At 42.3% G+C, this 26,011-nt stretch overlaps 1 protein-coding gene across 1 annotated transcript in view; it reads left to right on the top strand.

Annotated features, from left to right (window-relative positions):
- fbn1 (fibrillin 1) overlaps nucleotides 1-26,011 on the top strand; it is a 63,390-nt gene that overhangs the window by 14,239 nt on the left and 23,140 nt on the right. The window contains exons 7-36 of the mRNA XM_085152890.1: nucleotides 1,640-1,837; nucleotides 2,867-2,992; nucleotides 4,066-4,191; nucleotides 5,210-5,362; nucleotides 5,620-5,820; nucleotides 6,261-6,413; nucleotides 6,492-6,611; nucleotides 6,697-6,822; nucleotides 7,041-7,163; nucleotides 8,050-8,172; nucleotides 10,250-10,402; nucleotides 10,902-10,955; nucleotides 11,051-11,176; nucleotides 11,262-11,387; nucleotides 11,476-11,595; nucleotides 11,957-12,094; nucleotides 12,201-12,251; nucleotides 12,352-12,477; nucleotides 12,566-12,793; nucleotides 12,888-13,013; nucleotides 14,239-14,367; nucleotides 15,396-15,521; nucleotides 15,783-15,908; nucleotides 15,999-16,121; nucleotides 16,682-16,807; nucleotides 17,374-17,499; nucleotides 22,559-22,681; nucleotides 22,901-23,023; nucleotides 23,126-23,251; nucleotides 25,783-25,905. Coding sequence (XP_085009016.1) covers nucleotides 1,640-1,837; nucleotides 2,867-2,992; nucleotides 4,066-4,191; nucleotides 5,210-5,362; nucleotides 5,620-5,820; nucleotides 6,261-6,413; nucleotides 6,492-6,611; nucleotides 6,697-6,822; nucleotides 7,041-7,163; nucleotides 8,050-8,172; nucleotides 10,250-10,402; nucleotides 10,902-10,955; nucleotides 11,051-11,176; nucleotides 11,262-11,387; nucleotides 11,476-11,595; nucleotides 11,957-12,094; nucleotides 12,201-12,251; nucleotides 12,352-12,477; nucleotides 12,566-12,793; nucleotides 12,888-13,013; nucleotides 14,239-14,367; nucleotides 15,396-15,521; nucleotides 15,783-15,908; nucleotides 15,999-16,121; nucleotides 16,682-16,807; nucleotides 17,374-17,499; nucleotides 22,559-22,681; nucleotides 22,901-23,023; nucleotides 23,126-23,251; nucleotides 25,783-25,905 — 3,948 coding nt within the window. The remainder of the gene's footprint in view (nucleotides 1-1,639; nucleotides 1,838-2,866; nucleotides 2,993-4,065; nucleotides 4,192-5,209; nucleotides 5,363-5,619; nucleotides 5,821-6,260; nucleotides 6,414-6,491; nucleotides 6,612-6,696; nucleotides 6,823-7,040; nucleotides 7,164-8,049; nucleotides 8,173-10,249; nucleotides 10,403-10,901; nucleotides 10,956-11,050; nucleotides 11,177-11,261; nucleotides 11,388-11,475; nucleotides 11,596-11,956; nucleotides 12,095-12,200; nucleotides 12,252-12,351; nucleotides 12,478-12,565; nucleotides 12,794-12,887; nucleotides 13,014-14,238; nucleotides 14,368-15,395; nucleotides 15,522-15,782; nucleotides 15,909-15,998; nucleotides 16,122-16,681; nucleotides 16,808-17,373; nucleotides 17,500-22,558; nucleotides 22,682-22,900; nucleotides 23,024-23,125; nucleotides 23,252-25,782; nucleotides 25,906-26,011) is intronic.

The following is a 26,011-nucleotide window of genomic DNA, read 5'->3' on the forward strand; positions in this document are numbered from 1 at the left end:
CTCGTTTGCCTTTCAGATTGCATCTAAGGTGTGGGCTGCAGCCCAGCCTCTCATATCCTATGAGCAATCAGGGAGCAACATTCAGCACAAATTTAAATCAATTAAACTGGAAATTAAAAGTGGCAAAACATGGGAGTGTCGCACTGGGACGTGTTTAGCCTGCAGTCTGATTGTTGACTTTTTGGTAACTTTCAGGTTATTATTGTTCAAGAAAGAGACATTATCCTGGAGTGTCTCATGGAGGTTTTCCAAAATAGAAATACTCAAGTAAAGTACAAGTATCTTCAAATTGGGCTTGAGTAAATGCACTGCGCTACTTTCAGCTGCTTGTTGGAGGGAGAAGTAGACAAAGAATCAAAAGCATTCGGTCTCCAATTGAGCCTGAGCAGGAGGGGAGTGAGAAAGAGAGATGACCCAGTTCTGTTTCACACAGTACTGGTGCCAGAGGCAGAGAGACGGTGGAGGCTGGGGTGCACGTGACGGGACTGGGCTGGGCCCCGGTCCACATGGGAAACTCACAATGTCTCGTTTGTTTTAAACGACTGCGCTGTTGGAACTGGTCTCCCTTTTTCCTCTTACTGTCTGTTGTCTGCTGTGAAATGTGGAAATGATTTTTGTCTTTGGCTCATGTCCAGATTCTTTTGGGAAAGATGTATCCCCCTCCTACCCTTTTTTTCTGTGCCCCTATCTCTGTTCCATCTTCATCTTCCAGGCCTTCACCTGATAAGAGTAAATGATTGTGTAAACTCCTTGGGGACTTGTAAGGAGAGAGTGGAAAAAAGAGGGGTTAGATAAAGCAAGCAGTCGGCTCTAGGAAATCTGATTTGAAGGGAAGGAGAGATGAATAGTCTTGATGGAGGGACTTTCTTTACACTCTGATATTTATTATTAGCCTTTTAGTTTTAATTCTAGGCTGTAGTAGCTAGTGTGGAAATCACCTACTGTGTTCCACAGACACACCCTTACCAGCCAGCCAGCCTCCGGTGGCTTTAGGGATGATGATCTATACCCTAGATTGTGGATTATTAAGAAAATCGCAAAAGGTAGCAAACTGCTGATGGTAAATGTGACATTTTACAGAATAGCAGTAGCAAAGGTAACTAATGAGCCGGTGATCATATAATAGAAGCAACAGACTGATTTTTCTTGTCCTTGCTTGTGTCCGTTGCTCTCCATAGCCGCCCACACAACTTTAAAAGGTTTTCCAGACCTCTTCCCTATCTCTTGTTTTTTTCTTTCACTCACTCACTCACTCACATACACACACACACTCACACAGACAAGCGCGCACATACACACACTCACAGAGACACGCGCACACATACACACACTCACGAACAGTGCACCTGAGAGCCAGACCAATTAAAATGCCAGGAAAATACAATGCATGCTTTATGGAGTGCGTTAGCGTCTGCTCTGCAGGCCCTTTATCACTTATAATCTAAGTGTGTTGTAGATGTCATGTGAGATTACATTGAGTTTGAGCGTTTGTGTATGCCAGACAGCCATTCGCTCACTCACTCAGGATAATGTTCATATTCTGTGATTTTAAGCTCCAGCTTCAACCTTTTTTTTGGCCTAATCTTACAACCTGTCTTTTTGCTTTGGGTTTAAAAAAATCACCCTTTTACCTCTGCAGACTATCGCACCGGGCCGTGCTTTGCCTCAGTAAATAACCAGATGTGTCAAGGACAGCTCACGGGCATTGTGTGCACAAAGACTCTGTGCTGCGCCACAGTGGGACGGGCGTGGGGTCACCCCTGTGAGATGTGCCCAGCCCAGCCTCACCCCTGTCGAAGAGGGTTCATACCAAACCACCGCACCGGGGCATGCCAAGGTAAAGTCTATTCCTCTGTGTCTCTGCCTCCCAGTCTGTTTTCCTATCTTTCTTTTTCTCTGTTACTCTCCCTCTACCCTCTGCTTTCTTTGAGTAGTGTGCTGCTGCTGCTGCTGCTGCCATCTTTTCCTTTAACTCCTTCTCCCTCCTTGTCTGCCTTCACCCCCTCCCTCTGTCACCCCCTGAGCTCTGCCCACCATCCCTTTTCCAGAGGATTAGCTCTAATTGGGTTAAATTGGGGTGGGTGGCAGTGCCTCCCACATGTGTATGGAATGCCCGCAGACGCCCGCTGCGGCGGGACTGTCAGAGTCAGTAACACGGGTCAGTGGTGGTGCCACGTGGGAGAGCTCATTTCTGGTAAGACGGCCCTGTGTCTGCCTGCTCCAGACCCAACAACATCAGAACCTCCGCAGGGGAGGCGGACCTGAGCCAGGACCCAGTGGAACATGGAGTACTCTGAGACAGCATCAGGTCACAGCCTCCTGTAGGTTTCCAGCCTGAGACCTTCGTTTTAGTCTGTCACATTCATTAAATGAATTTCATTTAATCATCAGCGTCACTGACAAAGTAACAGATTAGAAAGCTGCACAAACCTGATGGTCTGGGTCACCTCACAAATGGCGTCATCATGGCCCTCCTTTCAAGCAATATCTTTATGTACATTAGTCTTCATGTGCGTGTGATCATAAATGTATCGAACCTGATGCTTTACTGTCAGCCTTTTTTTTCTATATTCACTTCATTCCTGTTTTTTTTACCAGTTTGGTTGCAGTTTTTGTTCATTCTGCTGGAGAAATTCCTCTCCCCCTGTTTCTTTTCGTTTGTCATGCTGTTGATCTCAGGAAAGTCAGAGAGAGACTGTAAAAACAGACCCATGTACATCCAAGGCTGTTCACATTTGTGCGTTAAACTCGGTCAGCATGTGTATTCACTTCCTGCTCCTCTTCTAAGTTTATTTTACCACAATAACGTCTGTGTCCTTTTGCTGTTTCGCCGTTAGAGTATTCATTCTGTGATATGCATGTACAGATGTGGATGAGTGCCAGGCCATCCCTGGCATCTGTCAAGGCGGAAATTGTATCAACACTGTTGGATCGTTTGAATGTAAATGCCCCGCTGGGCACAAGTTCAACGAGATCTCGCAGAAATGTGAAGGTAAGCAACAGTGAAGCCATGAACTGTCTGGTTTTCGGTGTCAGCTTGAATGACAGAGTAGACTTTTGGATATTTTTTAAATCCGTAAAAGTTGAGACAGTTAAAAGCCACATCCGCCAAGATGTGGTTAACTTCACCTCAGTCGTGGTAGTCTGATTATTACTTTGTAAGGAAAGACCACACATAAGCCACATTTTTGCCCTTCCCTTGAAAAAAGCCTAATTAAAGCAAAGCAGCGCTCTGGTTTCTCTCAGTAACCCCATGTAACACTCAATTTTGATGTTTGAAAGAAATGCTGATGAATTTTGAAAAGAATTTTTCCCCTTCTATACAAATGTTAAAGCTAGACTATGTAAGTTGCTGCTCCAGACTAACTCAGTCTGGTATGAACATTAGATTTGGGAGGCTAATAATGTGTTAGTTTTATTGAAATACTCATCTTTAACTTACGTCTCTTCTTTACAGTACTTCTGTTTTATTGCTTTGAATGTTTCACCATATTAAGAATCATTATTAGCATTAATTATTGCTGTCAGTTGTAATCAACATGGTTAATCTGCACCATGAATCCTAATTAGACTCAGTTTCAGGATTATTTGATAAAAACACGTTTTTCTCCCTCTGCTGTGGGACTCACATGGATTTTAATGCTTTTGCTGGAAAATTTTTACTACTCGTCCACAAATATAGGCCTAAATCAATCCTGTGAAATGTATTGTCCGTTAGACGTGTATACAACAATTTCAAGGCCTAAGCTCAGAGAAAGGTAATTGGGCACTTCTTTACTTTATGTGTGCTATTTTAATGCCCAGAAATAATTACTGGAAAACGTCTGCACTTTGTAAGAAATATTTCAAATGTGTCGAAGTCACAGCGCTATTCCTGCAGACTTTTGTGCTCCATGGTGTGCGCTTGGAGTTTAATGGTGCTAACAGAAGAGGTACGGAGGTCCCTGGATTTGATATCCTGTGACAATGCCTCATTTCCATTGTTCCTGCCAACGCACGCTCTAGTTTTGGAGAAATTCACGTTTCAAGATAGTTTTCACTTTCCTCTCCTCTCCTCTTTCGCAGATCTGGACGAGTGCTCAAACATTCCAGGTATTTGTGGTGTGGGTGAATGCTCTAATACTGTCGGCAGCTACTTCTGCAAATGTCCTCAGGGCTTTTATACCTCAGTGGATGGATCCAGGTGTATAGGTGAGTCCCCCGTCACCTTTCCCACTCCAAAGAGCTGCAAGTTTCATTGTGTGTGATTTGCTTTGGTTTATAGTTGCTGTCATTATTAGGCATGACAAAATAGGAGACAAAGCAAAAGATGCTGCTTCATTCTCTTTCCTTTTTTCCACTCTATTTTGGTTCTTCTTGGCACTGAAAGCAGAGAAAGGAAACTCTCCAAAGTTCCAGCTGGTAGAATTTAGGTCAATAGTCGCTTGTTGAGTTAAACTCTCTTCAAGCTGTGGCGAGCACGTGATGAGAGAAGTAAAATGAAGTCTTATTTCCAGGTGACTTTCTACACAGCTGGAAAACGCTGTATGTGCGTCTTCGTAAAGAAAACTCCTGTATGCTTCCTAGTTAAGCTCACTTTCACCCTAAAACCAGAGCAGAAAAAAAATTAGGTCAGAGCAGCCTCTTACACATACACGTGCATACAGCACACACGCACAAACATATGCAACCATGCAGTCACATTACTCCCCCCAGGAGAGCGTGTTCCTGAGGAAGGAATGTCTGTGTGTTTCGTTTCCAGAAAACTTTTGCCCGAAACATTTTCGTCTGTTTCTCATGCAGTCACACTTCTCGCCCGACCCCCTTAAGACCTCGTGGTTGCTTGCGAGCAGTTCTGTGCCTGACATCTTGTCGAACTGGAGCAAGCGATCTGTAGTTTAGGCTGTCATTTTCTCCACATGAAATCGGCCCCGGATGGTCTGGGTGTGAAACAAAACATGATATATTTATGTTAATGCGCAACTTGAGTGTGAGTCATGCTGGCACACAGTGCCAAAAACTGCAGGATGAAGGAAGGGTTCATATAAATAGGAAATGAGGACTATTGGAAGTGGCTTCCACCTTCCAAATGACGGAAAATCTGAAGCAAAAACAACATTTTTTTTTCTGATTGTACTCTTGCCAATTTGCTCAACACGCAGACAGCACATGCCATATTCCATGCGGCGCGGTTAGTTTAACCGACTTCCTGCTGTGTTGTTTCCCACAGATGCTCGTGGTGGGTATTGCTACACCAGCCTGCTGAACGGGCGCTGCGCCAACCAAAATTCACAGCTGTTGACCAAAATGCAGTGTTGCTGTGATAGTGGACGCTGCTGGTCTGATGGGTCCATCCCTGAAATGTGCCCCATCCGTGGAACAGGTGCAGTCATTCACATGGCTTAAGTATTGTGATCTTTGTGGCATTGTTATTTAATTATACTCAAAATCAGTGCTCTTAATAAAAATGTAATAAATCTGTAAGAATCTATGGAGATTTACAATGAAAACAACAAAAACAAACTTTACAAAGAATAAAATGCAAGTTAACATACAAACTCACTTGTACACACATATTCGCACACACGCTAGACAATTCAGCGCTAACCTCTATCTGTTTTTCAAATATGCTTGTTATAGAAGAGCACCAGAAACTGTGCATTCAGATACCCAGTGCACCGATACCTGATCGTGTCCCAGGGAGCCCTGACATACCCAGCATCTACCCAGTTCCATATCCTGGACCTGACATTCCTCAAATTCCAATCAAGGTCCCTGTCCAACCTGTGCAGCCTGATTATCCTAGACCACCTGTAGAACCTATACCTATACCTAGGCCAGGTATGTCCCAGCTTTCTGCCCGTGATTGCTTCATGTTCGCATGTTCAACCTGCAATTGACCTTGGGTTGCCATCAACGTCCAACTTTTGATATACAAACAACCGGTACCGTTGAACTAAAAAATTAATGGCAGTGAGTGTGCTTTCTCAAAAAAACCATCCTTACCCAACTGCATAGTAGTATTTAGAGTTCTATTCAACATGTCCAAAATCTTTGGCTTTAAAAATTCCGACACAACTGTTTTGCACAACTATTATACTGTGCTAATGTAGTGTTCAGATTTATCTGGCAATGTAAAACTATATGTGCAATATGCCAGAAACAGGTGTGTTGGCTACACTTCCTGTAAATTAAGATGTCGAACTAAACAAAAATAAGATTTTTCGTTATATTACCTCATGTTTTATTGACGAAACGCTCACGTGATGTTGTTCTATCAGGTCCCGTAATTATCCAAACCCAGAATATCACCAACATGTGCCAGGCCTTTCGTAACCTCTGCCTGAATGGCAGATGTATCCCCACGCCAGGCGTTGGATATCGCTGTGAGTGCAACATGGGCTTCAGGCTGGACAGAAGGGGAGAGTGCATCGGTGAGTTCTGACGAGTTTTCTTAACACGAAACTCAAGGTGCATGCGTTTGGCTGTTAAATTTCATGCTTGCTTTCCAGATGATAACGAATGCGAGAAGAACCCATGCGCGCACGGAGAATGCGTGAACACAGACGGATCTTACATCTGTCAGTGTCCTGCTGGATTCCAGTCGACCTCAACCAGAACCGAGTGCCGAGGTTACACATTTACATACATGCAACATATGCGCACTTTAAGAGTGTGTATGTTTATTGTGCTGTCTGTTTCTTTTTTCCCTGCCAGATCTGGACGAGTGTGTGGCCAATGGTCGTATTTGCAACAATGGCCGCTGTGTGAACACTGAAGGCAGCTTCCACTGTGTCTGCAATGCTGGATTTGAAATTTCTCAAGATGGCAAAAACTGTCAAGGTCTGTTAACTTCTCATGTTGGTCACTTACTACTCTATGGAGTAGAGATTCCTTTAGTATTTATGACAAATGGACCATGGATATGTTAGAGGTGGTGGAAGCATGAACCATAATGGGTGAAATCATGCACAATCACTGAAAATAATTGTTACTAGAGTAAACCTCTAGTGTTACTAGAGTAAACTAGGGTAAATCATTTAGTTTCCCTTTGTCCACAGACCTGGATGAGTGTCTGATCAGGAACATGTGCCTCAATGGACTGTGCATCAATGAAGATGGGAGCTTCAGATGCATCTGTAAACCTGGGTTCTATCTCGACACCAGCGGACGCATGTGTGTAGGTACGTTTGTCCAAAAGCCCACAAAGTGAAGCATCAGCAGAATGCATTTTGAGTAAGATATTCTCTTGACTGCATTTTCGCCTAGCTTGGAGGATGACTACCTCTCTGGCATGTTAATTGCTCTGTTATATGACTCTTAACACACAGGGCAAAAAATCCCCCTAAAAAGCCTTGGAAAAATCCCTTTGCTTCCTTGCACGCCAGTTGGACATAGTTGGATAGTTGGGACCCGCCTGTTTTGAGATTTCAGCAGACAGGCCGCCCTAAACTTGTTGAGTGCAAAGAAGAAAAAACAATTTGGCTTTTTCTTGTTACGTGCTTTAATATGCTGTAATAGCCAACAACTATTGTATATGCCAACATCAGAAGCTATATCGAACCTTAGATGCTAACTAGAGTTTCATGGTCTCAGACACAGACGTTTGATTTCAGAGACACTGACCTGGTTAAGTCATTACAGAATAAATAAACAGGAGAGTAGAGTGCGGCTGAAATGTGCCGATGTATGCAGCCATTAATGAAATGTGTAGTCTGAAGAGGCCCTGGGGCCTCATTGTCTCTCTCCGCAGTCTGTCTGTCCTCCAAGACACCCAAACAGAACACACACATACACATCATACACATACGTACATAAACACAGACTTCAGCATGCATGCTTTATCACGGTGTATGCTCGTTATCGTAATTATTGTAACACAGTGAGAAAACAAAGAGAACAGAGAACGTTTTCTTAGCTGGAGTCAAAGCTGAAATTTTAGGAGTTGTGGCTGCAATTTTTTAATCAGTTATTTATTTCCATCTGTTTTATCTTCTTACTTCTTAATATTGTGAAGAGAAAGGTATATAGTTTGATATAGATATTGTTTTTTCTTGTCTCTATTTGTAGACATCGATGAATGTGAGACTCCGGGCATGTGCATGAACGGCCACTGTGTCAACACTGAGGGATCCTTCCGCTGTGAGTGTATGGCTGGGATGGCAGTGGGCCTGGATGGACGGGTCTGTGTTGGTGAGTACATGGAACTAGAGTGAATTGCGTGATCAAGAGTCAAGAATAATCCCACCTTTTTTTCTTCTTTTTTAAAAAATAAAGCAAAAACTTGAGTTTGTACAATTCTAATAAGTCAATATTTGGTGTGACCATCTTTATTCTTCAACACAGCCTGAACTCTCTTATTTAGCTTTCTTGTAATCTCTTTGAGTAGTCTCCAGGAATAGTTCTCTGGGCTTCTTGAAGGACATTCAAAGCTCTTCTTTCAAAGTTCTTCTGCCTTTTGGACTGTACTCTGTCAAGATGATCCCACACTGTTTCAACAGCGTTGAGGTCCGGGCACTTGGGAGGCCAATCTATGACGGTTGTACCTCTTGACGTTTGTACTTACCAATGAACCAAAGAACCTAAAGTTTCAAATTTGTACTCATCACTCCCAAATACCTGTTGCTACAGATTTTTGGTCCAGTTCTTGTGTAATTTGGCATACCTGTACCCCTTCCTCAATAATGACTTCTTGAAAGCCACCTTTTCGCTGAAGTTGTTTCTGTGGAAAGTTCATTCACTTCCTCAAGTTTCTAAGAACACTATGCACAGCATACCAAGATATGAAAAGTGCTTGGCTATATATGGAAATCACCTTGTTGGTGTAGAATAACAGTTTTATACCCATTAAACTTTACTATCTTTCACATTTTTTGTAGATTGTATATTTGATAGACTGCTAGTAACAAGGTGCATAAAGATACACTTTAAAATTGTCTCTTTGCTAAGTTGTCTGTTATGTGTAGACACAACACTGGTTCAACCCTTGAGGTGCATTTTTTATTTAGTATGTGCCTTTTCACTCGCTGGGCCCACGTCCTGGAGCTGCGGTTTCGGTTTTTCGAAGGCGGACTGGCGGCGGCTCTCGGGCCTGGCAGATCCCCATGTACTACATAGAGGTGAAGAAGTGAACGAATCGAAAAGGGGAGGGAGGCTGGGGCACGAAAACCTTGTCGAACTGGGGGATCATATATATAGATAAGAATCGAAAGGAGCGTGTTTGGAGGTCCCGCTCCTGAAATTCAGATACTTTATCTCCAAACCAAACAAAAAAGAAAACAACACATAAACAGGAGTGTAGAGTGAAAAAGAAGCCAATGTTCAAAGAAATCTCTGTAAGACCTCCATTAAGACTGGACAACTACTGCTCAAGAAGACCTTAAAAAAATACAAGAAATCTGGCTCTTTGTAAGAAAATATGAAAAATGATGGTTGGCTCCAGACTTTGTACTGCACAAGTCCAAGAACAGAAAACATTGTCTGAAACTGTTTAGAGCAGACTGAAAATTTGCTTTTGATTACTTGTACATACCATGATGTCAATATTTGAAAATTTGTTCATATTTAATAGGAACAACCAGCACATTAAGAAAGAAATAAGTAAAAGAACTTAAAGTCCTTTGGCGAAGACTTCAGTACATGTGATCGTTTTAACCAACAAAGGACAAGCCGGGGATAAAAGCGTTTGTTCCACTTTTCGAAGAACCTGAAAGCACAGACTGAACGTACTTGTAAGATGGGTTCATCCCACAACTGTCTACAGATGTTTACCAGCAAGCGTACATATTTTTTCCCATTCTGTGCTAAAATTCAGCAAAGATGAACGTGATAAAGCAGAGAGTATTCACGTCACATTAACCGTTACCATCAACCTGTGCTGCTGCAGTTATTGAGCACATGTTGATCAGCACTCAAAGAACTTTCTGTCCCTCCTTCTGCTCCGGTCCCACGGAGGAGCCCTTTGAAAGATTTGTTTTGCATTTTCATAAATGATATCTCTTTGTGTGAGAAATGTCGAAACGCTGTTGTTTGGTCTATGTGAACATTTGTCAGAATGATATCAGTGCGAGAGAATTCCTCAAATCCCTGGATATTGTGAAAAGAGAACGACCATTTGTTTTGCCAGTGTTGTTGTTTACGGAGCTGCGGCCTCTTTCCTCCCTTTCTCTCGCTCTCTCTCTTTTGCTTGGTCTTCGGTCTCTTTCGAGATCTCTTTCCTCATCTCGGTCTCTCACACACATGCTGTCTGTCTTATTTTTGTTTCAAACAGACACGCACATGCGCAGTACGTGTTACGGCGGCTACAAGCGAGGGCAGTGTGTTAAGCCTCTCTTTGGGGCTGTGACCAAGTCGGAGTGCTGCTGTGCCAGCACAGAATACGCCTACGGAGAGCCCTGCCAACCGTGCCCACCACAAAGCTCTGGTACGGCTATTCAAATTGCCCCAACCTTTACACATATAGAACCACCTCCTGCTGCTTGACAGATGCAAACGCAGACAGACACAGTTTGCGCATAATTCGAAACACACCCGTTGATGTGAGGATGACCAAACGAAACACTGCATCTCCTCTGCATGCCAGCTTAGATTTCACAAAAATATGAAGTTAAGTTGTTTGACGGTGATTCCCGCAGTTTGGAAACACTGACAGCCACCAAACACACAAACCCATGTCCACAACCACACACACACACACACATAATCCAGTCACTTCTCATTAGTTGTGCCAATTAAGGTTTCGGTATCAAAAGATGCCAGAGCTGCACCACAGTAAGAGCCTGTTTTGTACACATCTAGGCTAAATGAGAAAGCGTGTAAATGGATAATGACATGGTATTAAATGGCTTTTGGCAAATGTGATATTACTTCTGTTGCTGTTGTTGCTGCTTTTTTCAAGCAAACTGTGGTGTGTGTGTTTGTAGCCGAGTTCCTGGCTCTGTGCCCCACTGGCATCGGAACGACCGGTGATGGACGAGGTAATGTAATACATAAGCTCAAACCTGACAACCTTGAAACCAAGTTGTTGTTTTTTTTTCCTGCCGATATGTTCAGCGGTTTATTGTTTTTGCAGATATTAATGAGTGTGCCCTCGACCCTGACATCTGTCAGAACGGAGTATGTGAGAACATGCTGAGGACGTACAAATGCACCTGCAATGAAGGTTTTGAAGTAGACCTGACAGGGAAAAGCTGCGTTGGTGGGTGGACTGTTCTGTAATGTCCTTGTCTACAGCCTCGATCTCAAAAGCCAGTGTCGTCACGCGTCCCTGTCTGTGATTTCAGATATCGATGAGTGTCTGATGAACCGGCTGCTCTGCGAAAATGGTCAGTGCCGGAACACGCCGGGGAGTTTCTCCTGCCAGTGTTCGACGGGATTTCGCTTTGATCCCGAGACAGACGTCTGCGAGGGTCAGAGACCCCTTCATTCCCTTGTGCGGCACAGTGTAGCTGCATCTGCCGTGTCTCAGATTTGTTGTCTCATTTTTGTGTCCCACAGATGTCAATGAGTGTGAGTCTAGCCCTTGTATAAATGGGGATTGTGTGAACAGCCAAGGGTCCTTTGTGTGCTTGTGTTCAGCGGGTAGCTCCCTGGACAGCACCGGGCTGGAGTGCATAGGTAAGTATTATACCAATACATTACCAATAGATTTTATGGCCAAGCTTTTTTGTGTGTTTTAAAAAGGTACACTGTAGTATGGATTGATTCAGTCCTACCAATTATAATTAGATCATTATAGATGAAAAATGAAAATTTGCTTCACTTTTGTTGAACCTTAACCCAATGCATCGCCCCCTAAATTAGTGCTACGCCACCGCTTGCAAGCCAATCAGCACATTCCTTTTTTTCCAACAATCAAAGGAGATTAATTGAATGTAAACGATATTATGCACTGTGTCATACTGTATATAAAGCCAAATCCAAGTTACTTCATGTAAACTGATTGTCTAGTAACTCTGAGGTCTGTTTGATAAACCAGAGACTATTAAGAGCACTTGCTGGCTGAAGATGATCAATGATCGGTGTGAGGTCAACATCAACGGGGCCACACTGAAATCCCACTGCTGTGCCACACTGGGAGAAGCCTGGAACAGCCCCTGTGCCAAATGTGAAAAAGGTGGACAATCGCTGATTTTTTTAGATATGAGTTTATGTTATATAGTTTTTATTTTAAGCAATGACTTCATTGATTTGGAACGTGTTATGTGCCCTTCTTTGTTTAGATCCAATCTGCAGTAGAGGCTTTGCTAGAGTCAAAGGAAACGTCTGTGAGGGTAAGTGCTGCTTTGATGCTGGGTTCTGGAAAATCAGACGTCCACTCTTGTTCCTGTAATGTTCAGATTGATGATGCTTTTTTTCTCTGCTTACCTTCAGACGTGGATGAGTGTCAGGTATTTCCTGGAGTGTGCATCAATGGCAAATGCGTTAACACACCGGGCTCCTTTTTCTGCCAGTGTCCTCCAGGAATGACTGTTGACATGAGTGGCAGGATGTGCATCGGTAGTAGCTGTCCTTTATACTTGTGCAATCTATAGCGCGTCGTAGTCTTATATCAAATACATGTTAAATGTGTGTTTGTGACATCCAGACCTGCGCACGGAGCAGTGCTACCTCACTCATGAGGATGAGCGCTGCGGGACTCCTATCCCGGGGCGGCACCGTGTAGATGCCTGCTGCTGCTCAGTGGGTGTGGCCTGGGGCCCTGAATGCGATGAATGCCCGGAAAAAGGCACTCCGGAATTTAACCAGCTCTGTCCTCGGGGCCGAGGCTTCTCGCACAGGGGTGACTTCATTAACGGCAGGCCCTTCCTTAAAGGTGTGGCACTGTTCACAAATAGCAAAGACTGCTATTGGTTGTTGCATCAACTACCTCTCACCTGTGTCTTTAATCTCTCTGTTCTGCATCTCAGATATAAACGAATGCAGGATGATAAGCACGCTGTGCTCCAATGGGAGGTGCAGAAACACTATTGGTAGCTTTCGTTGTCGCTGTGATAATGGCTATGCGCTGGACTCTGATGAGAGGAATTGTACTGGTGAGTAGAACTGAAGCTGATTGGTCATATCATTTGGTTAAGGCATGAAAGCAAATATTTTTTTGCTTCTTAATTTATTATTATTGTAGTTTATACAGGGTGGGCCATTTATTGTTTTTCTTGTGACATTACCAATAAGTTTGATGTGTCACATGGCCCTCTTCCTATTGAAAAAACAAAAGTTGTATCCAAGATGGCCGACTTCTAAATGGCCACCATGGTCACCACCCATCTTGAGGAGTTTGCCCCCTCACATATACTAATGTGCCACAAACAGGACTTTAATATCACCAACCATACCCATGTTATTACGGTGTATCCATATAAATGGCCCACCCTGTAGTTTAGGTCCATTAAAGCAGCTTATTTATGTGATATTCAACCTCTGATTCAACCTCTATATTTAAACAGCGAGCGTCTGTAGGTCATTTGCTTATTTAAGCGTTCTGCTTTCTTCTGATTGGCTGCCCCTCAGCTGGCTTCCACAAGCAATACCCATTACTTAAGAGCAACATCTCCTCCTCATTGTAAAATAAACTCTTAGATAGTTTCTTAATGGATTACTTGATGGGCTCTGGTCACACACTGATCAGCTTGTTTCAGTATTTCTCACATATATGAAAGAATGATCTACTGAACATTTTTGACAGCTAATCTGTAATGAAAATAATCTTTAGCTACAATTAAAATTATATTTTTGACTGGAGTATGTCAGCTGCTCCATTATGTCTCTGCAAGTCTAACCATCCTTCATCAGCTCCGCTTTCTCTGAATCCCTCTGCCAGCACTAATTACAACAAAGTGCTGCAAAGACATTGCCTCCATTCATCTCATTCAGTCTAATGGGAGTCTGGCTAGCTTTGGGGACTTGTTGGAGCCGGTCCTTGCAGTCTGGTTAGCTACATTGCAACACTGTTAAAATGTGCACACATCACTTTAGGTTTAAATGCCTTTAAGTTCTATTTCTTTATTCTGAAATAATTTATAGGCCCAGACTGAGTAAATGATATCTGGGACCCTTTAACCCCATATGAGAGAAATCCCAGCCCAAATGGTTTGAGTTAAGTGTTTCGAAATGTGGATTCAAGTCAAAAGGGATCAGACCTTTAGCTTACTTATATTACGATAAATAAATACATTAAATATGCTCTCTTTACTCGTGAATGTTAGTGCAGTTTTATGGATAATATCTAACTTGCTGCATTGTTCTGTTCCTTTCTTATAGACATCGATGAGTGCCGCATCTCACCGGACCTGTGCGGACCGGGCACCTGCATGAACACGCCTGGAGATTTTGAGTGCGAGTGCTTTGAAGGATACGAGAGTGGCTTTATGATGATGAAAAACTGCATGGGTGAGCACTGAATCCCCGCACAGCAGTACCTGAGGATTCAGACTATGCATACCCCCTCATCTTCATATGATCCGGTTCAGTAACATGCAGAGACGACATGCTTTCATGTGAAATCATTTCGTCTGTCAGGACATAACTGAGCAATTTGATGTCCTTAACAGCTCTCTCATATACCCTGTTAAAGGGACAATGTCTGAGTGCAGCACAGCCAGGTTGAAAAGTATAGTGACGGCCTGCCAACTCCTTCACGTTCCCCCCATGGGTCATAATCTCTGGATGAGGTGCCTAGGCTTGTATGCCAGACCAGGACCTCACTGTTGAAGAAGATGATGTAATCTAAATGAAATGAAAGTTTAGTTCACTTAATTTCAGTCCCCGCGGGGTGTTGAAAGCATCTAGTCTGGGCACAACTGCTTGACAAAGCTGGTCCATAAAATCGTAAAAATAATAGCTCTTTATTACATGCTATACTTGACCTGCACGCGAAGTACCCGCACACAATCAGCTGCCCAACCAAAATGAATTTTATTTGAAGCTTCAAGTTCTAATACTCTAGTGAAAAAATGGTCTATTTCTGTTCTGGTCTGCCTTTTGATGCCGTTTGATTAAATATCTTGGAAAAGTCATACAAACAAAATGGCGAGACTCAATAATTTTGTCGGTGAAGAGCCGTAATTAGCCAGAAATTGGCAAAGCAAAATTTACTGCTGTGGCAAAAAAGCAGCTGGAAGTGGAAATAATGTGGGCAGAACTACAATCATAAACTGGTGGCACTGAATGGGTTTGCAGGCTGATGTGAAATAACGTAATCATGCCGTTATATTGACTGAGATATAACAAGTACTTTGTGACTGCCAGTCCCACAGTCTTTGTTAAAATGGAAACAGAACTTCTGAAGTTGTCAGTCCGGTGGGTTTCTATGGTGAAGCAAACATGTGCACAGACTAGTGTTGCCTCGATTGCTGATGGCTAGCGCTGAATGGCTGTACTTGCATCATTGTGTCTACTGTGTGTTCTGCCATCCCCAGACATCGATGAGTGTGAGAGAAACCCGTTGTTGTGTCGAGGAGGTGAGTGCATGAACACAGAGGGCAGCTTCCAGTGCGTGTGTCCGGAGGGACACGAGATCGCCCCCGATGGATCGGCCTGTTTAGGTGAGTGTTGAGAGAGAAGAGTTTCTTCCTCTTTCCTGTTTTTCTCCCTTCATTGATCACTGCACATTAGGCCCTTTCTACTGTATTTTCTTTGGATCCTTGGATTGACTTGGATCATGCTGTGTGTGGGCTCATTAGAGAGCGTTTGTGTCCTTAGATAGACGGGCAGACGTGAACTCTGGGCCAATGTGCTCTCCTATATGCTGGCATTCTTGCAGTTGTTGAGAAATGAACTAATATGATGTTTTTTTGTCTTTACAGACATCAATGAATGTGAGTTGAGTGACAGGCTGTGCAAGCATGGTCAGTGCGTGAATATGATCGGCCGGTACCAGTGTTCCTGCGACACAGGATACAAATCTACTGAGAACAGACTGGAGTGCGTCGGTATGTTCTGACTGTCATGTGACTGTGTTTTAAAGAATAGATTTTATTTTGATTTTTGCCAACAGTATGTGTGTTTTGTCTGCCGCTTAGACATTGACGAGTGTACCATTGAGAACGGTGGCTGTGAGACTTTCTGCACCAACTCAGAGGGGAGTTATGAATGTAGCTGCCAATCTGGGTACGCCCTGATGCCTGATCTAAGAAGCTGTACTGGTGAGTAGCTGCGTTACCCGTCTGTCGTTGTCTTACAGTTGGCATTTTTTGTACACTGCATGCAAAATGTAAAGAAAATACCCTTAATTTTTGTGTTTACATCAAAAAGCCTGCATGTACAATACAAAGACGTGGCTGTGACTTGGCTGGCACATGTTTAAAGAAAGCTCACACTGAGCCGGGTTATGGTGCCAGAATTTTTTTTTGCTTCAAAGAAGTTCTTTTTGGAGAATGAGAGCAGGTTTCAGGCGCTGCTTATAGACTCACTCTTGTGATGCTTATTCCTTTAATTAACAGAGACGGATTTACAGACAGAGATCCAGGCAATAGAGGGGTTAATTGGAGAGAACTGTTCAGTTTCTTGCAGAAGTGCTGTCCTGAATTGAACTTGTTTATTTATGAGAGACAAAGTAAATTCAGTCCTGACTTCCTCTTTGAAGCTGATGTGTGCTTTTCCCTCATTGTTTGCATACCTAGCTTTAAAATATGTTTTTTTTTTCTTTCCCTCTTGTCCCTCTCTTTTCTATTCCTATTTCCTTTCTGCTTTCTCCAATCTGCAGATATCGATGAGTGTGAAGAAAGCCCAGACATCTGTGACGGGGGCCAGTGTACAAACACACCAGGGACTTATCAGTGTCTGTGCTTTGATGGCTTCATGTCATCCGAGGATATGAAGACCTGCCTGGGTAACGGACATTCTTTTTATAGCCCAAATAAAACACTGCAATTGTAGCTCTGCGCTTATTAGATCCAGGGGATTCTCGCATTTACTGAAACTACATAATGAGCATCTTCAGGGTTATCCAAGATATGAGTCATGAGAATAAGTCTTAAATGACTCAGACCAATGAGTCTGTGCATGAGAGAACGGGGCAAGTGCTGTTGTTGATTTATAAAATATTGAACATTGTGTTAGCCGGAGGAATGTGTGACATTTAGACGCCTGGTACCACTGAGTGAGAAAACAAAGAACCGACTTCTAAATGGATCGGCACAAGCTGACTGTTATTGCTGTATTTATTTAAAGTAAATGTTTTAAAGCCTCAGTGTAACTCATGATGTCATTTTTTGTGCTTTCCTAACACCCATGTTATAGCTTATTTAAAACCATATTTTTGTCTGGCTGAACATACAAAAGCGAATTCATCTCGATTAACTGCCATAAACCTTTCCTTTATTGTATTCATTTTAAGCAAGTTCTTGATTTTTATTTTTTTAAATGTCATCGCTCTGTTCTTACCTCACCTCATAGATGTGGATGAGTGCGAGTTAAACCCGAACATCTGTCTGAGCGGGAACTGCGAGAACACCAAGGGATCCTTCATTTGTCACTGCGACCTGGGCTACTCTGTACGCAAGGGAACCACAGGCTGCACAGGTGAGTGAAACAAGCACACACAAGCATACAAAAACCTACCAAACCAAAATGCTCTAACTGTGGGGGAAATGAACAGAAGTGAAAGAACGGTGAGTCAGTCGGAGCCGGCTACTAATTAATCAGTGTGGAAAGAGTGTGAGTGTGTGTGTTTGTGTGTGTGTGAGAGAGACGTTGTTAAACAGCAGCAGTGAAAACAAATTGAAGAGAGGTCAGAAATGAGAAGACCCAAGGAGAATGCCTGTCTAACCCGAAGCAGCTCTAACATTACTCATCACCATTCGAAAGCTGCTGTCTGAGTTGATAAGAAACACGCTCACACACACACACACACACTCACGTGTGCAGACAAACATGCAGCATCGTTAACAGCAGCAGGAGCAGTGAGGTCACCGTCTTCCATCTAATGCATGCATCATTTTGCACCTTTGTTTATTCTTTTGTTGCTCTTTCATTAGGGTCAGTTAAACATTACGTGATGGTTGGAAGAGTTCGGCAGCGCGTAATCACCTGTAACGTCTCCAGAACACATAAATACAATGTCCGTCCGCTAGAGTCTTTTGCTAGTTTGGACTCGCCTCTCGTCTAGAAAAAATTAAGTCTTGATTTATGAGGCTACTTAAAAAGTGTGCGGTCGAAGGCTAGTTGTGACTTTGGCCAGTGATTTCTTTTAATCTAACACACTCAGCAGCAGCAGCAGCAGTGCATTTTCTTCAGACGCAAATAAACAGGTTTTTCTGAACTGTTACACCTCCACCTTCTCCACACACACACTTGCAAACACATAACTCCTGCTCATTCTAATCCCATTTAAATGTTCATACAGTATTTTCCTTGTTTTCCCCGAGGTTGTAGCAAAAGCAGCCGGTTCTGATTCACAGCTTTGGAATTTCAGCCCCAGACCAGGGAATCGAGATGCTAATTCCTCTCGGACAGGCATGATGTCTTCTTATACACAAGAAACAAAACCTGCTACTCTTTATTTTGGAAAAAGGTCTCCACCAAATAAAAAAATTCGGACAATGAAATTCACAAAAAATTGGTTGCTATTGTTCAGCTGCCTCATGCGACCTTGTTGGCATGCAGGGACTAAACCTTCTTGCGCGTGTGTGTGTCTGTGTGTGCGAGTGTTGAGTGAGTGGTGCTCTTAAGCCCAGATATGATCCAGCTGTTTATGTGGCTCCCACAAGAATTATTTCTGTCTTTATTCCACAACATTGAGAACTCAGGGGCAGGGTGTGAGTATCTTGAGTGTACACTCAAGCACTTTTGCGTCTCTACATGTGTATTGGAAAGTTGGGGCCTGGGTGGAGATGTATTGGTAGAGTTTATAAGCATGGAAGCATCTGAAAGGGGTGATCATTATCAGAATTTATGGTCTGTTGTCTTTATCGTCTCTCAGCTAAATGACAAAACAATGAAACAATTCTTGCTTTAACAATGTGTTGAAGCAAGACCATGCAACGTTGACAATAACAAGTTACACTATCTGTCATTTGAAAGTGAGAACTTAGATTCCAAAGAATCAGTGTGAACCCTTGGTCAGTTTTTACTACTGCAGCCGAAAGGTCAGATTGGCTATGTTTGAATTCCTAATCTAATCGCGTTATTAACCATGTATGGTATGACCAGCAGCTTTTGCTGGCTAATGCTTATTGTCATTAAACATGGGCTGCATGCTAGCAAAATGGATGCAGCCACAATTTCAGTTTGTGCTTTTTTCAGTTTGAGTGATAAAGGTTAGATTGGTACTTAGTGCTTTTCTTATCTAACTGAACACTCAAAATGCTTTTTACTACAAGCCTCATTCACTCAGTCACACAATATTCAATTCAATTTTATTTATACAGCGCCAAATTAGAACAACAGTCGCCTCAAGGAGCTTTATATTGTAAGGTAGACCCTACAATAATACATACAGAGAAAAACCCAACAATCATACGGCCTCCTATGAACAAGCACTTTGGTGACAGTGGGAAGGAAAAACTCCCTTTTAACAGGAAGGAAGCTCTGGGAGAACCAGGCTCAGGGAGGGGCGGGGCCATCTAATTCAACCAGTTGGGTTGAGAGAAGGAAGACAGGAAAAAAGACCAGAGATTAATAACACATATTCATACAAACACTATTTTCTATATAATCACCTTCTCTTAACATTCACGCACACTCATGCTCATGGATGAGGCAAATCGAGATTCAGTAACTTGCTCAAGGAAACTTCAGCACACAGCCTGGAGTAGGCGCAACTAGTCTTCCAGTTGGTACCTCCTGAACCACAGCCACCCCAGGAGCTCAGAGATTCTATGGTTTATGGTTCAAATAGATTTAGAAATAGGGTATAAAATAAATAAGGTGCATCAACTTGAAAAGATGAGAGTATCTCATAGACAGTATCAAAGATGGACTCCTGTGATTTCATTTATTGGTTTCTGAAGTCATGTTCTGAAGCCTTGAGAGAAGTATTTCTGCTGTCACTATCTTGGTGAGCAGTAATAAAAAAAACAAAAATAAAAGGAAGTTATTGAGAAGTTATTAGGAGTTTCTTTCCACATGTAATCCTACATTTTAGAAAAATAATCTTTTATTCATTTTTTAAGTCAAAATCAGTGACTGAGTCCGTAATCTCCAGTCTTTAAAGAGGTCATGGTGGAACATTGTTTTCCCTTTAGGACTGGAAATGTTTCTTTTTTCCCCTCAACCACAGGTATCATCGTCTCCTTCAGATAGAGTGCAGGTTTAAGGCTTGGCTTGGCTTGGCCACATTGGCTTCATTTTCCAACCTGGAAGCTATTTCCATGTTTTGTACTATGACGAAAACTCTGGTTTCGCTTTATGTTTTGGCTTCTTCTGCTCCTGTGCCAGTGTTGATGTGGAGGTTTTTACCCTTCAGCTGTAAAAGGCTCATGGGGAGTTGTCGTCGCCCTGCTGGGCGGCTGGCCAACATGAACACCCAAGTTTGTGAATGCGGTACCTTGAGAACGAATGTTACCGCTGGGGTTTCTTTAGATTTATGTGCTTTTGAATGTATAAATGATGGGTCTAAAAAAGGGAAAATAAGAATAGAGCTGCATTATTTTTAATGACCAGCAGGGGCAGACTCTCCTGGTTGCAAAAAAGCTTCTGATTGCATAGATATCTATGAGAAAAAACACCCCTCCGATCATGTGCTCTTTGACTTGGGTAAACACTTTCCCAAAGACTTTATGAGCTCATAACCAATACGAGTTAACAGTGGCTCTGTCTTTTGTACTGTGTATGGTCTGACGCAGCTTCAAACAGCCGATGATGGATGGCACTTTTGGCACTGGTACTTCTGCTTTGGCATCATTATTCCACGCTGGCTTTAGTTTAGTTTTAGTTTTTCACGACTCTTATTTTTTAACATGATAATATTTGTCTTTGTAAGTGATTCCCTTGTACTCTTGCTTTGATTATTTGACTAGTAGATCATGGTGATTAAAACAGTAAAAAGGCTTCAAAAACATGTTAGTGGTGGTACATAAATTAGAGGCAGATCCTTCAAATGCAGTATTAAGTATTAAGAGAATGCAGCACGTTAATATGGCAAATACATAAATGGTAAATGCTTGACAGTTGTCAAAACATGTTGGAATAAAACGGGACAAGTGGACACTCAGATAAACTGGCAGTCAGGCATGAAAACACACTAACAGCCAGCTAAGCAGCCATGTATAGGCAAATGTGTAATTCTCAACTTTTGGTGTCCATTTTTTTCATCTGTCAAACACTGTCCTAGTTAATTCAGCCTTCTTTTTTGACCGATGACACGCTTCTCACATGCAGCAATCTTTGTTTGCATTGTGTGTGTGTGTGTGTGTGTGTGTGTGTTTGTGTTCTTTCTTTCATCAAAGGCTTGGAGGAGCTGATCATTAGTTTTGCCTGTAATCCAGGGAGATTCGTTTGCCGCAAGCCCTCATATTAACCTTGTAATCAAATGTAATGAAAATATGCCATACCCTGTCCTTAGGAAGACTGTAAACCAGCAGCGCTAATCTCTAATTGACTGCGTCTTGAATTACTACCCTCACAAAGACAGACACACGCAGAGAGGAGTGTGTCTCATTCCCTGATAGGTCGTAAAATCTTGAGTACTCAGCATGGTTTCCCTTGAAGTACACGAAGGGAACGTGAACTAACTAACTTGCACGCTCTTGCTATTAAAGCTCCACCTCTAGCCCCAGGCCTCAGTCTTTGAGTGAGGCTACAGCCACACTCAAAGAGATCCTTATTGGTTCCACCCCACAGGATTTAATCAACTTTATGGGCAGGGCAGATTTTAATAATATTCACTAATTGCTCCCATGAATTTTTATTGCTCATTTATTAGAATCTTGAGTGGCAAACAGTAGGTCTGTACATTCAGAGAATAGATTTAAGTACCCCGAATATTTCATTGGTTGGGAGATATTATTGTCATGGTTTTGCTGTGAAGGAATGTTTATTTGTAGAGTTGGCACATCACACTTTTACCACATCACATTTAAAGAAATTATGCTTTGGAAAGATTACATTTCCACACTTGACATCTGGGGCGGTGAGAAACCCAAACATGACCATTAAAGGGGGGGCGGGGGTCGTAATGTGCTGTTCCAGAAGCTTCACATTAGAGGTGCAAAGTCTGTGGGTAAAAGGAGGTATCTTTGCCTAAAATAACCTGCGAGGACTAGTTCAGACGGTGCAGACAGAACAAGGCCTCAGCGTTAGGCCTTCGTTCCACCTCTTAGCCGTTTTATAGCTCTCAGGACACACTTGAATGACGAAAATCCAGAGACTTGCTGCGCTCATTAAACCTTTGTAGCAAGGCCATTAGTATCAGAGATCATGAGAATGCCTCGTTGCCTTGTGCTCTGAAATACAGAGACAGTGAGCCAGAAAGACTTAGCCCTGTCTTCTCCTGCTGCTATCTTTATACAAATCAAACCAAGCATCAACTCACTCTACAGCGCCAAGAACCCCACTGGAATGAGAAAGCAGACCTTAATCATTGGACCATCAGACCTGTGTCTATTTTTCTTTATGTTGTTTCTCGTTCTCTCTTTGTCAGATATCAATGAGTGTGAAATCGGAGCCCATAATTGCGATAGACATGCAACCTGCACCAACACGGCCGGCAGTTTCAAGTGCAGTTGTGCTCCGGGGTGGATTGGCAGTGGTCTCAAATGTACAGGTAAGGCTGATGGCCTGGAATGCGCAAGTAAATGGTAAAAATACACTAACCATCTGAAATGAATGAGCTTGTGTATGAGATGCGCAATTGCGAAAAGCAAACCTGTGCTTTTGGCTATCGTCTTTACTTTGATATTGATTTAATACTGCAAGGCTTATCCTCAATATTTGGATGAATTTGTTTACGTTTGCAGGAATGTAATCGTTTGTTGTGTTTCAGACCTGGACGAATGCTCAAATGGGACACATATGTGCAGCAACAATGCTGACTGTCTCAACACCATGGGCTCTTATCGATGCGTGTGCAAGGATGGATTCTCTGGAGATGGATTCTCTTGCTCAGGTCACACATACAAAATCAATTTCTTAATCCACACTTCAGCCCTTTAAAAGATCCACGAATGTGTTTTGTGCTTACTGACTCTGTGTGGGTGTGTGACTGCAGATAGCGATGAGTGCGCAGAGAACGGCAACCTGTGTGAAAACGGCCACTGTCTGAATCTGCCAGGAGGCTTCCGCTGTGAATGTGACATGGGCTTCATCACCACTCCTGACGGCAAGGCCTGTGAGGGTAAGGCAATACAACACAGACTATCATAGTTCCCAGGATTTGAATGGGTGCCCGCATCCTAAATTATGTTGACAGTTTCAAAAAACAAAACCCAAAAATCGCCCGGTGCTATTTGTTTGTTTTGTTTTCCTGTTTATGGAAATAGCAGATCCAAACAGACGCTGCCTACTAATTATATGGATGTTTGGACATCAAAGAGCACAATATGCTGAGCATTAATGTGATTTAGGCTGTGAGAACATTTCGAAGGACTGACAATAACAGTGGAACTCGCCTTGATTTTCTGTTCACATTTGCTCGATAATTTAGTGTTTCAACATCATGCTTCTGAAACTTGAAGCACACATCACAGCGTGCGAGCTCGTAACTACGAGATGTTTATCCAACTCAGGAGTGTATGTCAGTTGTGCAACTGCTACAATTTGGTTAAAGGTTGTATCTAAGCTTTGTGATGGAGAAAAAAATGAACTGGGTGGAAGGAATTCTTTGAAAAAACCAGTCCAAACATTATTTCCTGCTTACAGTGTAATTCCTCGTAGCATAAAAAGGCTACATATTAGAGTTGTAATGAAAGGCTGCTCTAAAAACAGTCTTATTCTTAAAATTAGTGCTTGAGTGTTGCTTACACAACATACAGCTGTGGACAGAATTTTACTCATCGTAGGCATAAATTGTAATTTTGAGCTTTTGACGATTTCTTTGAACGGTTCTTTTGCCAGGGTGGAATGATTGTACAGCGTACACCTTTAATGACCCAAGCAAGAATTCGGTGCACAATTTTCAATTTATTTTTTTGTTTTTCTAATACACACAAGGCCAAACTTATACATACAGACCCAAGACCTTATACATAGACCCCCACTAATATCTTGTTAAATGTCTCTTAGCAAGTTGCAACTTGACCAGATGCTTGTCAAAAATTGGAAGAGTTCATTTAAATTGGTTGGCACATTCTTGACTTTTAAGTGTAGTCCATATACTTCCAATAAAGAGGAGGTCAGGGCTTTGGGAAAGACATTCCAGAAGCCTAATGTCAGCCTGCTTTAGTCATTCCAAAACCAGTTTGGATTTATGTTCAAGATCATTGTTGTGTTGAAAGAAACCATTGTGTCCAACTTTCAATGGTCTAGCTGTTGTAGTCCAGCTTCTTCATTATTCCACCACTTTGTGCAGCATACCAGTACCATTGCTGGCAAAACATCTCCGGAGTATGAGCATTACGCTACCACCACCATGCTTAACAGCTGTTTCCGTTTTCTTAGGTTTGAAAGCCTTAGTCTTCCAAACATACCTCTTACCATTACGGCCAAAAAGCTTAAAGATTTTTCTCCAGAAGGCAGTGACACTGGTGTTCCAACAGTTTCCAGTTCATGACACACTTGAGCCGGGGAAGTTCCCAGGTTGTTCTTGAAATACTAACCAATTTACAAGTTACAGAAGTGGTGACAAATCAGAATAACTTGCATACAGTTGTTTGAACTGATAATCTTAGAGTCTGCATTTGTTTAGAAATGGCTTCAAGAGACCTTCGCAACTTGTGTAAATCTGCAGTTTTCCCTTTTACATCTTCACTGAATTGCTTGCACTTTCCCATTTTTCTCAGTTTTAAATGAGCAGTGTCAAACAAATGCTTTTTATGCTGGCAACTACCGGAAACTACCGGTTGCATTAAATTACAATCACTAAACAGAAGATAATGTGCCAATTTAAAAGACATGGTAGAACCTTCAGCACCACTCATTAAAAGATATGAGTGAGTGTATGTATATTTTTTTAAAACCCCTCTGTGGATTAGAGTAAATCCCAAAAGAAGTTAAACCAGTGAAACCAGTTATTGTTTTTTAAAGCCATTAAAGATGTGTGCTGTACAGTCATTTCATACAGGAAGAACAGTTCCAAGAAATCATTAAAAGTCCAAAATTACCATGACACTCATGCCAATGATGAATATAAGTCAGCTTCTGACCACAACTGTATAAATTCTGGATTCCTAACCTTCATAATATACTGACATATGATTCAGATTTGCCATATGTGGGAATCTCAACTGCAGGCTCTTTTTTAGGATGTTTTGATTGGGATGTAGTCCATTTACTCAAATTCTGAATAAAATATTAACTTGTTTTTAAGATTTCTTGTAAGCTGCGTATGAACACATTTATAACTTGTTGCAGATAATTGCTGAGTGCAGTGATAATGCACTGCAGGATTCAATTGAAAGAGCAGACTACACTGATGTGTCAAACATCCTGAAATAACCTGTCCAGTCCTCCCTCCATCAGCTCAGTCGGAGCTGGACAGTAATGACTTGTGCAGAGTGTAATGATGTGGAAGAGCACAATTTCATAACCTTGGCTACAGTTCTGATAGTGTATGTGTGCGTATGTCTGTCTGAGTATGTCTAGAGCTGTCATTCTGTAGCAGAGGTGAGTGGCCTTCGCTTCCTAAAGCCCACTGCCAGTTTTCCACCGTGATCTCATGATCCACTAATCACTCACAGCTGGCTCGCTCTTTATCTCTCTTTTTCACAGACATAGACGAATGTACCTTTGCTGACATCTGTGTCAACGGACAGTGCCAGAATATCCCGGGACTTTTCAGATGTAAATGTAGCATTGGTTATGAACTGGACAGAAGTGGAGGCAACTGCACAGGTAAGACTAGTCCAGCTCTCCTCCATGTTCCTGTGTTTAGGCCTCAGCAAACAGGGGAAATATATGCAAGTGCAAAAGAAACGCAACACACGTGTAAAGATAAGCG

The sequence above is a fragment of the Neolamprologus multifasciatus genome, chromosome 1, assembly GCF_963576455.1.
Source record: "Neolamprologus multifasciatus chromosome 1, fNeoMul1.2, whole genome shotgun sequence".
In the NCBI taxonomy this organism is placed as follows: Eukaryota; Metazoa; Chordata; class Actinopteri; order Cichliformes; family Cichlidae; genus Neolamprologus; species Neolamprologus multifasciatus.